Source organism: Sphaerodactylus townsendi, linkage group LG02 (assembly GCF_021028975.2).
Source record: "Sphaerodactylus townsendi isolate TG3544 linkage group LG02, MPM_Stown_v2.3, whole genome shotgun sequence".
Lineage (NCBI taxonomy): Eukaryota > Metazoa > Chordata > Lepidosauria > Squamata > Sphaerodactylidae > Sphaerodactylus > Sphaerodactylus townsendi.
Window position 1 is genome coordinate 24,090,069 of NC_059426.1, and position 12,573 is coordinate 24,102,641.

General features: G+C 44.5%; 1 protein-coding gene across 2 annotated transcripts in view; it reads left to right on the plus strand.

Annotated features, from left to right (window-relative positions):
• The window catches only part of CWC22 (CWC22 spliceosome associated protein homolog), a 53,330-nt gene extending 43,938 nt beyond the window's left edge, over nucleotides 1-9,392 (plus strand). For both annotated transcript variants that reach the window (XM_048485352.1, XM_048485353.1), the window contains exons 18-20: nucleotides 965-1,066; nucleotides 1,668-1,858; nucleotides 8,541-9,392. In XM_048485352.1, coding sequence (XP_048341309.1) covers nucleotides 965-1,066; nucleotides 1,668-1,858; nucleotides 8,541-9,139 — 892 coding nt within the window. In that variant the 3' untranslated portion in view covers nucleotides 9,140-9,392. The remainder of the gene's footprint in view (nucleotides 1-964; nucleotides 1,067-1,667; nucleotides 1,859-8,540) is intronic.
• The last annotated feature ends 3,181 nt before the right edge of the window (nucleotides 9,393-12,573 follow it).

The window sequence follows — 12,573 nt, forward strand, 5'->3', positions numbered from 1 at the left end:
TGGACAGATTTGTGGAGGAGAAGTCGATCTATGGCTACCAATCTTGATCCTCCTTGATCTGAGGGTGCAAATGCCTTAGCAGACCAGGTGCTCAGGAGCAGCAGCAGCAGCAGTAGGCCATTGCTTTCACCTCCTGCACGTGAGCTCCCAAAGGCACCTGGTGGGCCACTGCAAGTAGCAGAGTGCTGGACTAGGTGGACTCTGGTCTGATCCAGCTGGCTAGTTCTTATGTTCTTATGTTTCAGTGCCAAGGCATTTGAGGGTGGGGAGAGCAATCGGCCACTTTTGCTAAGCCTGGGTTTTAACGCTGAAAAATCATTAATCTCGCCATTTTTAAAGAGGCACCAACCAGGCAAGATCGTTTCGGTAAAAGATAACTTAGCGGTCATTCTTGCTTCTCACTTGTGTTTGATTTCCATGCAAATGTTTGAATCAGTTCAGATAAATTGTTAGCGTAACAGGAAGCAGCTAATCACTTCAAATAGATGTAGTTTGAGTTATTACAGCAAAGCCTCAAAATATTGATTCGGTGCATAATATTCTATGTTCACTCATTTAATGAGATTAAAATCAAAGTCGTATCTACAAAGGGAATCAGTTGTTGAATTCTCATGTCATCACAACAGTCAAAAGCACTGGATAAATTAGCATGTTGGCATGATTTTTTAAAGTTCGTTGTAAATTTCATAGCTCTGTCCTCCTTTCTCTTCTGCCAGATTGCAAAAGAGATCTTTTAATTCAGTAGCTTTCAGATGTTCATCCTAACGCCTGTTGGACATACAACAAACCTGTTAAGCTTTGTATAAATGTAACCATTCTTTTGATGTTTATTGTAGAATTGTGGTGATCTCAGAGGATTTTTAAAGCCATGTTCGTATTTCAAAATCACCCCTAACTCATTGTGTGCTATATGGGAAGCCTGAAAAGTGACCGTTAGCTTGATGACTCTGTTCGTTTTTAACAGAACTCTGCTGTCGTTCTTCGAAGGGCTCTTACCTCGGGACAACCCAAGAAATACAAGATTTGCCATCAATTTCTTCACGTCCATTGGTCTCGGGGGACTGACGTAAGGAAATTTGTTATAAAGCGATCGAGTTCTCAGGATTCTGCTTCACTTTGGTATCACGAAAAGGAGCGAACTCCAGAGTGAGACGGCTGGCTGTCTTCTCAGTTATTATAGTTCTGTTCAAACTGCCTGCAACGCCAAACACAATTGTGTTTGGGTAATGTTACGTGGGTAATGTTAGTGAGACCTTTTATTTTATTTTTTTCATATAGTACAGGGATCTGCAACCTGCAGCTCTCCAGATATTCATGGACTACAAATCCCATCAGCCCCTGCCAGCATGGCCCATTGGCAGGGGCTGATGGGAATCGTCACCTTCGGTTTTTGCCAGTTTCGGTTTTCACCAGTCGCCCCCAGCTGGTTTTTTGCCTCGGTTTTCGCCAGGTGCCTACGTTTTCGGCTACGCTGTTTGCGTAAATTTACTCTTTTTGCGTAAATTCGCTACAGCGTTTGCGTAGTGCGTGCTTTTCACTGGTTTCGGTTTTCACTGGTTTCGGTTTTCGCTGAGCATCACCAGACAAATTACCAGCGAAAACTGAAGTTCCACCGTATTAATATTTGTTTTCTATCTGGTTAAAAACTGCTGAATTTATGTGTTTAGGGATGAGCTACGTGAACATCTGAAAAACGCGCCAAAAATGATCATGACCCAGAAGCAAGATGTGGAGTCGTCAGATTCGTCTTCAGACTCTGAATCGTCTGAGTCAGACAGCGGCACCAACAGCAGTGATAGCTCGGGGTCTTCCAGTGAGAGTAAATCCTCTTCCGACAGTGAGCACAGCAGCGATTCAGGTATGAATTTTCATCTATAATTTATCTTTTTTTAAAAAAAAATACTTTGCACACCATTGTAAATTTGCACTGAGGGGAAAATAGAAATGGCTCTTTTGTTGGCCCATTGCTTGCTGTGTGTCTGAAAGTCATTTCACATACTGGAGTTGGCAGGTGTCATCGAATGATAAATTATCTGGCTGAGGATTTAAAAGATCTAAAATGCATTCAGGAATACGTGGGTAATGTTAGTGAGACCTTTTATTTTATTTTTTTCATATAGTACAGGGATCTGCAACCTGCAGCTCTCCAGATATTCATGGACTACAAATCCCATCAGCCCCTGCCAGCATGGCCCATTGGCAGGGGCTGATGGGAATTGTAGTCCACGAACATCTGGAGTGCCAAAGGTTGCAGACCCCTGATATAGTGTATTCTTTGGGTAGTGGCGTAGGAGGTTAAGAGCCGTGTATCTAATCTGGAAGAACCGGGTTTGATTCCCAGCTCTGCCGCCTGAGCTGTGGAGGCTTATCTGGGGAATTCAGATTAGCCTGTACACTCCCACACATGCCAGCTGGGTGACCTTGGGCTAGTCACAGCTTCTCGGAGCTCTCTCAGCCCCACCCACCTCACAGGGTGTTTGTTGTGAGGGGTGAAGGGAAAGGAGATTGTAAGCCCCTTTGAGTCTCCTACAGGAGAGAAAGGGGGGATATAAATCCAAACTCCTCTTCTTCTTCTAAATATAAACAATCACAATTCTATTGCAAGCCAGGGATCTCTCAACTTGTTGAGCACTTCTGGAATTTTCCATGGATCCCACCACAAAATGGCTGCCTTGGGGACAGAGGACAAATTGCAAAACGTTGGTATGTTCCAAGCCAGGTGTCGTCATCTGATGGAGGCATCTGTTTTTCAAATGGGTGCTTCTTGCAGACATAGACACCTCCCGAGGACACCTGCTCCACTCACGTGGAGAAAGGCCAAGGAAGGTACCGTGGCTCACTGGTAGAGCATCTGCTTGGCATTCAGAAGGTCCCAGGTTCAATCCCTGGCATCTCCATTTGAGAGGACCAATAATAGGTGATGGGAAAGATTTCTTCCTGAGGCCCTGGAGAGCCGCTGTTGATCAGAATAGATAGTACTGATCTTGTATTGTGGAAGGCTTTCATGGACGGAATCACGAGGGTGTTGTGGGTTTTCCGGGTTGTAGGGCCGTGTTCCAGTAGAATTTTTTCCTGATGATCGATCCTCTGAAGAGGCCAGCCACAGATGCAGGCAAAATGTCAGGAGAAAATGCTACTGGAACATGGCCATACAACCCGGAAAACCCGCAACACCCTAGTACTGATCTTGAAGGATCAGTGGTCTGATTCAGTAAAAAAGCATCTTAATTTGTCTTTTTGCTTTGGGGGAAGAAGGAAGTGGGTACCAAGAAACACATTGGTGGATATTATGGTGCCAACATGCACCATGCTATAGTCCAGTGGTGGCGAACCTTTGGCACTCCAGATGTTATGGACTACAATTCCCATCAGCCACTGCCAGCATGGCCAATTGACCATGCTGGCAGGGGCTGATGGGAATTGTAGTCCATAACATCTGGAGTGCCAAAGGTTCGCCACCACGGCTATAGTCTGTGTGATTCTTCTTCTCCTTTAGGGGGTCGTGGTGAGGAGGGAAGTCTGTTGAAGCCAATTCGTACATAATATATTTATTCCTCATATGGTAGACTGAGTTTTCACATGCAGAGCTGTTCCTTTGAAAGGGAAATCCTGAACAGTCGGCTTTTTTCTGATAGTTAAAACTTTCACGTAGTGATGCTTGTTGTCAAATAATCGCCACGTAGAGACAGTTGTGTATAATAGAAGACCCTTTTTTGCCCAGGGGCCGTATCTTTTCAGTTATGTATATACAAAATAATCTTTACTGTAGTAGTTAACCTGAAGTTACTTCATTCTCTGATTTATTTATTCACGTAGGGGGTTAATGTTGTTAAAGTACCGTTACCCAAATAATGAGAATTTTAAAACTTGGTTTAGTGCCTAGTTCATTTTGAAATGTGGCCAGAAAAATTCATTATCTTGCGGATGAAGGGGATAAGTTCAGAATAGACCTTACCTCATACAGTGATAATAAACATAGACCAGGGAACAGTGTGTGACCAAACTTATGGAGAGCCAGTATGCCAGAACGCCTCTCATGCTGGGGAGTGCACACAGTTTTCTGTCAGTTAAATTGGCCCTGTATACCCTGGAGAGCCGGTGTGGTGTAGTGGTTAAGAGAACAGGCTCTAATCTGGAGGACCAGGTTCAATTGCCCACTCCTACACATGAAGCCTGCTGTGTGACCTTGGGCCCAGTAAACTCTCCCAGCCCATGCAATGGCAAACCACCTCCCAACCTCTCTTGGCTTGAAAACCTTATCGGGTTGCCAGGAGTCAGCTGTGACTTCACAGCACACACAAGCACGTACATACAAGCAATTCCTAGTGCAGAAAATATTAATAGTACTGTATGGGGTAGATTATAATACCTCTTGTTTTGTGTTTCCTCCTGCCGTTTCTAAGACTTTTTTTTACTGACCACACAGTATACAGTAAAACAATTTTATAATTAGATGCTTTTTTTTTTCTTGAGTAAGAGTTGCCTTGCTGGTTTTTAAACTACTTACTGTAAAATATAGGGAACATTGTAATAAAAAAAGTGCCTGCTAGCCCAGTCTCGAGAATACGGTCAGTTGCGAGAGCAGATGATAACCCAGCGTGAACTTTTGCATGTAGGATTCTGCATGCTGGTCCAAAAATCAATTTATTAACGACTTTCGGAGCCAGAAAAGTCTTTTAATTCACCGCGACCGTGTGGATTAGGAATGGTGGAGGAATGGCCTTCTAGTCTGTTACAGCCAGTTTGCTTTGTGTAGCTTAAATGGAGTACATCAGATTTATAACAAAGCATTTCAAGGCAGGCATAATGGAGTGTGAGGTCAGAGATGTGGCATTTCAGCAGCGAGCCAGATGGTTTATGCATAGACAGCTGCGGCTAGATAGGAACCAGAGAGGTAAGTCCTTGGTGACAAATTAACAGAGGCTGCAGTCTACTGGTGTAAGCGTCGCTTCCCCGCCACACGCACGCACATTTTTAATTTTAGTGCGTTCAATGCTGACGTTTTTTGTCCTTTTTTCCCCCGCTGAAAAATAAGTAGATTGTAAAATGATGCGTTTTGCACATCCTGGTTATTTTGGAGTGACAAAGCAGAAATGTTGCCAAATGATGAAGTGCAGTAGCATTTGTAATGATGTGTGTGTGGGGAGGGGGGAATCCACTTTCATTTGTTTATTTGTAATGACAGTGGAGGAAGCTTCAGGCTATTGGGATTCAAATGGTGCTTTTACACAGATCTGAAACTAAAGATGTTATGTCCCAAGACAGTAGCTTTTCCGGCATATTGTTGCTGACGGTGGGCTAATTTTATATATCTTGGAAGTTCATCTGTGATGAACACATGCTAGTGGCACAGGCTTATAATGAATTGGATCCTAAAGAAACATTGCAGTATGCCATGCCCGATAAACTCTAAACTCCCAGGGAACAGCGAGATCTGTAGTGAGAGGAGGTGATTTGTGACAGTTTCTCCCACGCTTCCACCTGCAGTATCTTCCACCAGTGGAAAACATGGGATCCCAGAGTATATGCTAGACGAGATGGTAGTCTTCAAGGACATGCTGCCATTTTAAAGAGTGAATTCCCACCTCAGGAATGCATTTAAACTTCACTTTGGGCCCAGTTCTGGTTGGAACCATCATAGCTTGGGGAGAAGGAGGGGGAATCTTGCCTTTCTTTTGCACTGTTCTTCTGAATGAAACAGTGCTGGGTGAATGGTGTAGCAAATAACTCCTCCCCGGCACTATTTTGATTCAGAAAAACAGCATGGAGGAGGGCAGGATCTTCTCCGTCCCCTGCTTTTTAGTGGCCCTGACAAGAATTGTGTCCTATGATCCAGTTTAAAGGAGTGGGGACTCTTCAGAAGGGCACAACCCAGGTTGTCTAGTTTGAGGCATAGGGGGAAAGGCAGTGCAAAATCGTTGGCATAGGACACATATAATTGCCCTTGTTACAACATTGCTTGAGAAAAATGCCAGTAATCACAACAAAGGTTGGCTCATTTAGGACACTCCTGGCTTGCGGCCTGGCACGGTGGAAGCAGAAGATGTCAGACCCTGTTCAGAAAGAGGTGGAGAGAAAAGGAGATCAGCCCTTGAAAGGAATTTCAGCGCAAAAGCTGCTCTTCACAGAGTTAATTTGTTGCTAGGATACGAGGTCTGCAAAGAGACCTCAAGTTTGCAGAGGCAACGTCATATAAGGAAGCAGTCTTGGCAACCAGCTGACAGGTATCACATTAAAGAAGGACATTCACTCAAAAGTGGTTTGGAAAACCAATAGGAAGAAATAACTGGAAATTCAGAGAAGACAAACAGAATAGACATGACTTATTTGAAAGGTTAAAAATAACAACAAAAAGCCTGGCACTTTGGCAGTAAAAAGCCCGTTTGACAGTGACCTCTGTCCTGAACCACAAAAATCTAGTTCTTGTAACTCAGATGCCCTGTTGCTTTATGGGTCAAGATTAGGTGAGCAGGAAGCTCTCCCACCGCACTACAAGAGAGAGTGATATGGGGGGGTGGGGAGATATGTTTCTTGATGGTTTTGATTCTAGTTAGGACGTAAAGAATCCCCTTTCCTCTCACCAAAGGCTCAGGGTGGTCAGAGCCCTCCCCCCAAAGGGTGCAGTGGGTATACTGCCAAGAGTAAAGAAAGGAAGGAACTCATTTTGAAGGATGCGAGTCTGGTAGCATGGAGCTGTAAATCCAATCTACATGACTTGAATGCTCTTGCTCCACTTGAGCTGTGGAGGCTTATCTGGGGAATTCAGATCAGCCTGTGCACTCCCAACACATGCCAGCTGGATGACCTTGGGCTTGTCACAGTTCTTCAGAGCTCTCTCAGCCCCACCCACCTTCAGGGTATTTGTTGTGAGGGGGAAAGGGAAAGGAGATTGTAAGCCCCTTTTAGTCTCCTACAGGAGAGAAAGGGGGGATATAAATCCAACTCCTCCTCGTCGTCCTCCTCCTCCTCTTAATTTTTAGAGGGTTGAGCAAGCCAATTTTGTGCGTTCTCCCCCTCACCCCTTTAAACTAGCACGCAACTGCCTTCAATGCTTGAAGACTCAGAAACAGCAGTGAGCATGACTAGTCCTTTGCACTGGACTTCTTTTTAACTTACAGAATGGAAGTCTACTGCTAGCTGTACAAAAACCTCCACACTGTCAGTAGACTCCGCTTTGCTGTCCTGCTGGTAGATGCCTTCCCATCAAATTTGCTATCAGCGGAGATATTGATACTCACCCCATGTATTCTGAAACTTACCAGATATGCATAAATTTTATTCAGACTGTTAATCATTTGCAACTAGAATATGCAGATTCGCTGACACCTTTCTCAAAGGGTTTCTAGTGAAGCTTTTAGGACAGACCAATTAGTTTACCCTTGGTGTAGGATCAAAAGCTGTCTTCCCCTAACAAAGTATTTTTCTGTTTAACAGTGGGTTTTTGAAACTTTGGGGAAAAAATTTTTAAAGTCAAATGGAGGAGAGAACATTATTTGCAATTTCAGGGAGCTGAATTGCCGCTAGTGAAACCGCCTTGTTCAGAAGGTTGTGGAATTAAGCAATGAAATATGCAGGAGGTGATAGGGTTAACCTTGTTGTTATTGTCCAGCTTTTCATTTGTCTCAGAACGGTTAACAAAACAGAAGAGTAAGGTAGATGTAGCTTCTTTCTGTTGGAAAACTACCAATTTAAAAATCAAATCATTAGCTCAAGCCAGAAAAGCATTTGATAAATTGGCATGCTGGCAAAGTACCTAAACAACAGCCTGTTGCTTGTATCCAGAGGTCTTGTTGCACAAGCAGGAGATGCCCACACGGAGTTAGAAAGTCCTTCAGAGTGACTCTCAGGGAGCCAAGTCAGCGTGCTGATGGCACTCTGCTTCCACAATGAGATTGGTGGACACAAGCCAGTAACAACAACAACAACCTTTATTAGGCATACAAAATAGGCTCTAGAGCGTTACCAGACATTTGTGAAGTACAAAACAAGAATACATTCAAAACACAGACAGAGAAACTGTATCTAGCATTGGACGTTACTTAGAAAATTCTGTCACTTGTAAAAGAAATTTTGCTATTTTCCCAATAGCACGACATCTGAATTGTTTAACAGAAGCTCCACAACAGAACTGTCAGAGTATCTTCCAGATTTGTCTAGGGCCAGCCTGGGAAAGAAATTCCTAATGCCCACATATCTCGGACCATTGAGTACAATGTGAGCAAGAGTCTCCACTTGGTTTTTACAGTGTGGACAAACCCGATTCAGGAGAGGGATAGATAAGTAACGACGCTTTGTAATGGCAGATGGAAAAGTATTGCATCTGGCCCTTGTAATAATCCATCTCTGTTGGGGTTCTGTTAATAATTCAAGATATTTGGCTATGTGCCTCTGTTCCAATACTATTCTGACAGAAAGCGGTGAGCATGATCTATTTGCTTGCCCCAACAAGGTATGATATTCCGACACAAGCCAGTAGATTGCGGTACACAGAGTTAAAACACTAACCTAAAAGCAAAATCTTGTTTATTTGATACTTTCAGGTGCGAAAAAGAGGAAGTCGCAGAAGAAGAAAACAGCAGAAACAGGTAACGGGAGAAAAGAGGGAAGTAAAAAGAAAGAGCTTGAAAAGAAGAAGGAAAGGAGGCGGCCTGAGTGGGAGAATGAGGCGGAGAGAAACTCAGAAAGGAACGCTGACAGAAATCCAAGGGACCCAACTCGGAGAGATGACGCTTCAAAGAAATCGTCCTATGACAGAGATTATTACACTGACAGGAACAGCTATTGGAGCAGAAAGGACAGAGATCAGGACAGTAATACTCATTTAGAAAGCCGACACAGTCATTCTAAAAAGACAAGAGGTGGGAGAAGAAGTTCTTCTTCAGATGATGAAGGAGATGATGAAGGCAGGGACAGGCAGTGGACTCAAGTCAGCGAACCCCACAGAAGGAGAAAGGACAGATCAAAATCCAGAGAGAAATCCCATAACTATCCCAGTCCAAGGGACGATGAGCAACGTTATCGAAACGGCTCGGAGAAGATCCTGCAGAAACACAGCCGATACGCTGAAACGTTGAAAGAGTCCAGGAAAGACGAAGGCAGGCGAAGACACAGGGAGAACTCCCCACACAGACGCAAGTGACGCTAGCAAAGTAGAAATGCTTTTTTCCTTTGAATGCAAACTGTAAATTATATTCTGAGGTCCCATTTCGTAGAAAGTTCCTTTTGTATGAAGTACTCCTTTGTAAACGGCATTGGGCTTTTTATAAACTTTTCAGTATGTCTTCTTATGATCACTTTGGCTGCTGAAGCATTCTGCTAATTCTGTTGGAGTGTTCGGGTCAAGAAAAAAATCGAATCCTGTTTATTTTGTCAATAAAAAATGTTTAAACATTTCACTGAAATTTTGTGCTTCGTATCACCAAGAAGTTGTCAATATTATCTATCCTTTCTAACGTGCTAAGATTTCATTAGTTTTGTTTGCGAGATGTTTCGCAGAACGGAATGTCAGCACAGGTGCTGAAATGGCTCGCGTTTCTGTAAGCCGTGAAGCAAATGCAGCTTTGGCAAATTGATTTTGCTTTTTGTTTTTCAATCAGAAATCGCAAATTACTGCTTTGAAAAAACCATTACAGAAAACGGAAGATATTGCAGAATTGCTTCTATCACATAATGTCAACGCTCCTTGTTTTGTTTGTCAGAGCTAGAGGATGAGGTTCAAAAAAACTTTTACGAGGTGAAAAAAATCATGAGCATAAAGCATGTGTGATTCAAGTTATGCTGTCATTGAATGACATAATGAATTGACACCACCAGTTGGCTCATGAGGCTAATAAAAGCGTAGAGCTTTCTTCAGAGCATAAGAATCTGCAGTGCGGTGGTTGCTATCATCATTTTTTTTCTTTGATAAGCTAGGTTTTTTTCCCTTCGGGGATCGGGCGGTATATAAACTGAAACAATAAATAAAATAAATAAATAAACTCCATGAAGCCTATTAAAAATGTTTGCTGTGCCTTTAAAAGGTCAGGGTTGGAACCAGTATAATTTTTCCATTAACGGAAGGGAATAGCTGCCACCACCCCCCCCCCTTTCTGCTACTGACACCCAATTTGCTCCTCATGCTGTTCTTGGAAACTCCCCCTGTTTCCCAGAAGAAACATTTCAGGAAGAGCAACGGAGCAGCTGCAATGTAACAAAAGAGGAAGGCCTGTTTTGCTGACAAAACATAGTATAATGCCTTATACTAGTAGAAAATCTTACCCTAATAGTGGGCCAATGTTGAAATATTTATCTTAGCTTGAATAGAGACTGAGGACAACCAAAGTTAGTTGGATATCTGCTTTGACTTTTAGCCACAGAAATTCCTTTTAGCCACAGAAATTCTCTGAAGGTTCACTCATTTTTTTATATGGATTCGTGAATTTAGCAATATGAAGATACCCAGAGGACTGCTATAGTACTGGCTCGTTTTCTTCAGAAACATTATAGCTATAAATATGAGGATATGCTGTGAAAGTGCTTTAAGGACTTCATATTTATTTTGGCTGCTTTATTCTTGACTTTAAAGTCAAGAACCACATCTTGCTGCATCTTTTTGGATCAGTGGATCTTAGGCTCATTCCGCACATGCAGAATAATGCACTTTCAAACTGCTTTCAGTGCTCTTTGAAGCTGTGCGTAATAGCAAAATCCACTTTCAAACAGTTGTGAAAGTGGTTTGAAAACACATTATTTTGCGTGGGCGGAAGGGGCCTTAGGTAAGCACTTCTGCTGCCCCATCGCCATCAGATTTTTTAGAAGCTTAAATAATAATAAGAGTTGGTTTTTATAACCCACTTTTTAATCTGACAATTGCCTTCCTTCTCCCTCTCCTCAACAGACACCTTGTGAAGTAGGTAGGGCTGAGAAAGTTCTGAGAGAACTGTGAACCAGCAGGCTTCATGTGAAAGAGTGGGGAATCCAACCCCGTTCTCCACTGCTCTGAACCACTATACCACACTGGCTGTCCTGTTCTGCAAACTAGCCATGTAAATAGTGGTATTGTTCTGTGGACTGAGTTGTTCCACCGGGCCTTTGGAGAAACCAGCCGCTGAGTTGTGCCCCCGCCCCCCAGTTCATGGGCTTCCCAATATCATTGGGACCCATTATTGAGACCTATAGGTCCTAATACCATCAGGACCCACTACCTCTCCCTCCTCCTTCTAGGAGGATTAGGTTTAGGTGGGATGCTGTAAAGGATTCAATGGTGTTGATGAGAAGGGCAGCCGCCTGGCCTTGAGTACATTCCACAGCCCGGGCGATGGGCCAGCTTCTCCGGCGGAGACCTTATCTCTGCGAGGGAGATGAGACCTCCGTTCCCATGGGAATCCGGGAGGGGGGATGGGATGGACGGAGTTATAACCTGTGTTTCTGGCGGGAGATCTTATTCCTGCCACTGCGTGTACTTGAGCTTTCTAAGATGTCTGAATAAACGGTCTTTTACACCAAAGAGCCTTTTATTTCTGCTTCTATGGAATTCCTTACATTGTGGCAGGAATCTTAAATCATCTATATTCCTAGTGCAGTGGACCTCTGGTGCCTCGGCATGGAGAGGTTGGATGTTTCTGGGGAAGGTGCGGTAGCCCCCAAAGAGGGCTCCGACCTGTCCCTTCTGGATCTGGAGGACCCGGCGGGAGATCGGGTCACGCTGCTGACTCTTTCCATTCCTCGTATCAGCACTAGTCTCCCCTTACTCCGTTGGAACGAGGACGCCACAGAAGGCCATTGCTTTCACATCCTACATGTGAACTCCCAAAGGCACCTGGTGGGCCACTGCGAGTAGCAGAGAGCTGGACTAGATGGACTCTGGTCTGATCCAGCTGGCTTGTTCTTATGTTCTTATGACGTGAAGACGACCATGGGGACTTACATGAGTCGTTTGGGGCGCTGTCTATGGATTGAGCGCCTGTGGATCGGATATCTACCCGTTTTCGTATGGATTACAAACCTCAGATGCAACCTGTCACGGAGGAGACGGGCCTGACCACCTTTCATGCGGCAACCCAGGAGTCCATTGAACGATTCCTGGACTCGTATTTTGGTGATGCTCCCAAAGAACCACCGTGGCACACCACTGGGGCTCGTCCGCAGACCCCCGGTGACACTGGGACTATACAAGGGATTGGGAGGGGTATCCGTGCCGTCTTCCGATCGGACCCCCCTGATCCCGGACCAGCGGCTGCACCTGAGATACCCCGTGGAGCCACCGGTGGGCACGATGCCGCTGGCGTCCAGGCAGCCGAGTCCGGAGAAAGCCTGCACTCCCAGCCGGATCTGTTCCCTCTCCCATCGAAAGAGAGCTGGATGAGGAAGTGGGCCGACTGCGAGATGCTCCAAGAAGCTATGGGCCCGTGAACGCCAGCTATGGGAAGAGGAACGGGAACAGCTGCAGCAAGAGCGTGAAAACCTGCAGAGAGACCGGGAGCAGCGAAGCGCCGAAATCCAACTTCAATTGGACCGTGCCAAGGATGCGCTCCAACGGCAATATCGCATGAGAATCTATCAGTCCATGATAAAGTCCTGGAACACTCCAAACTG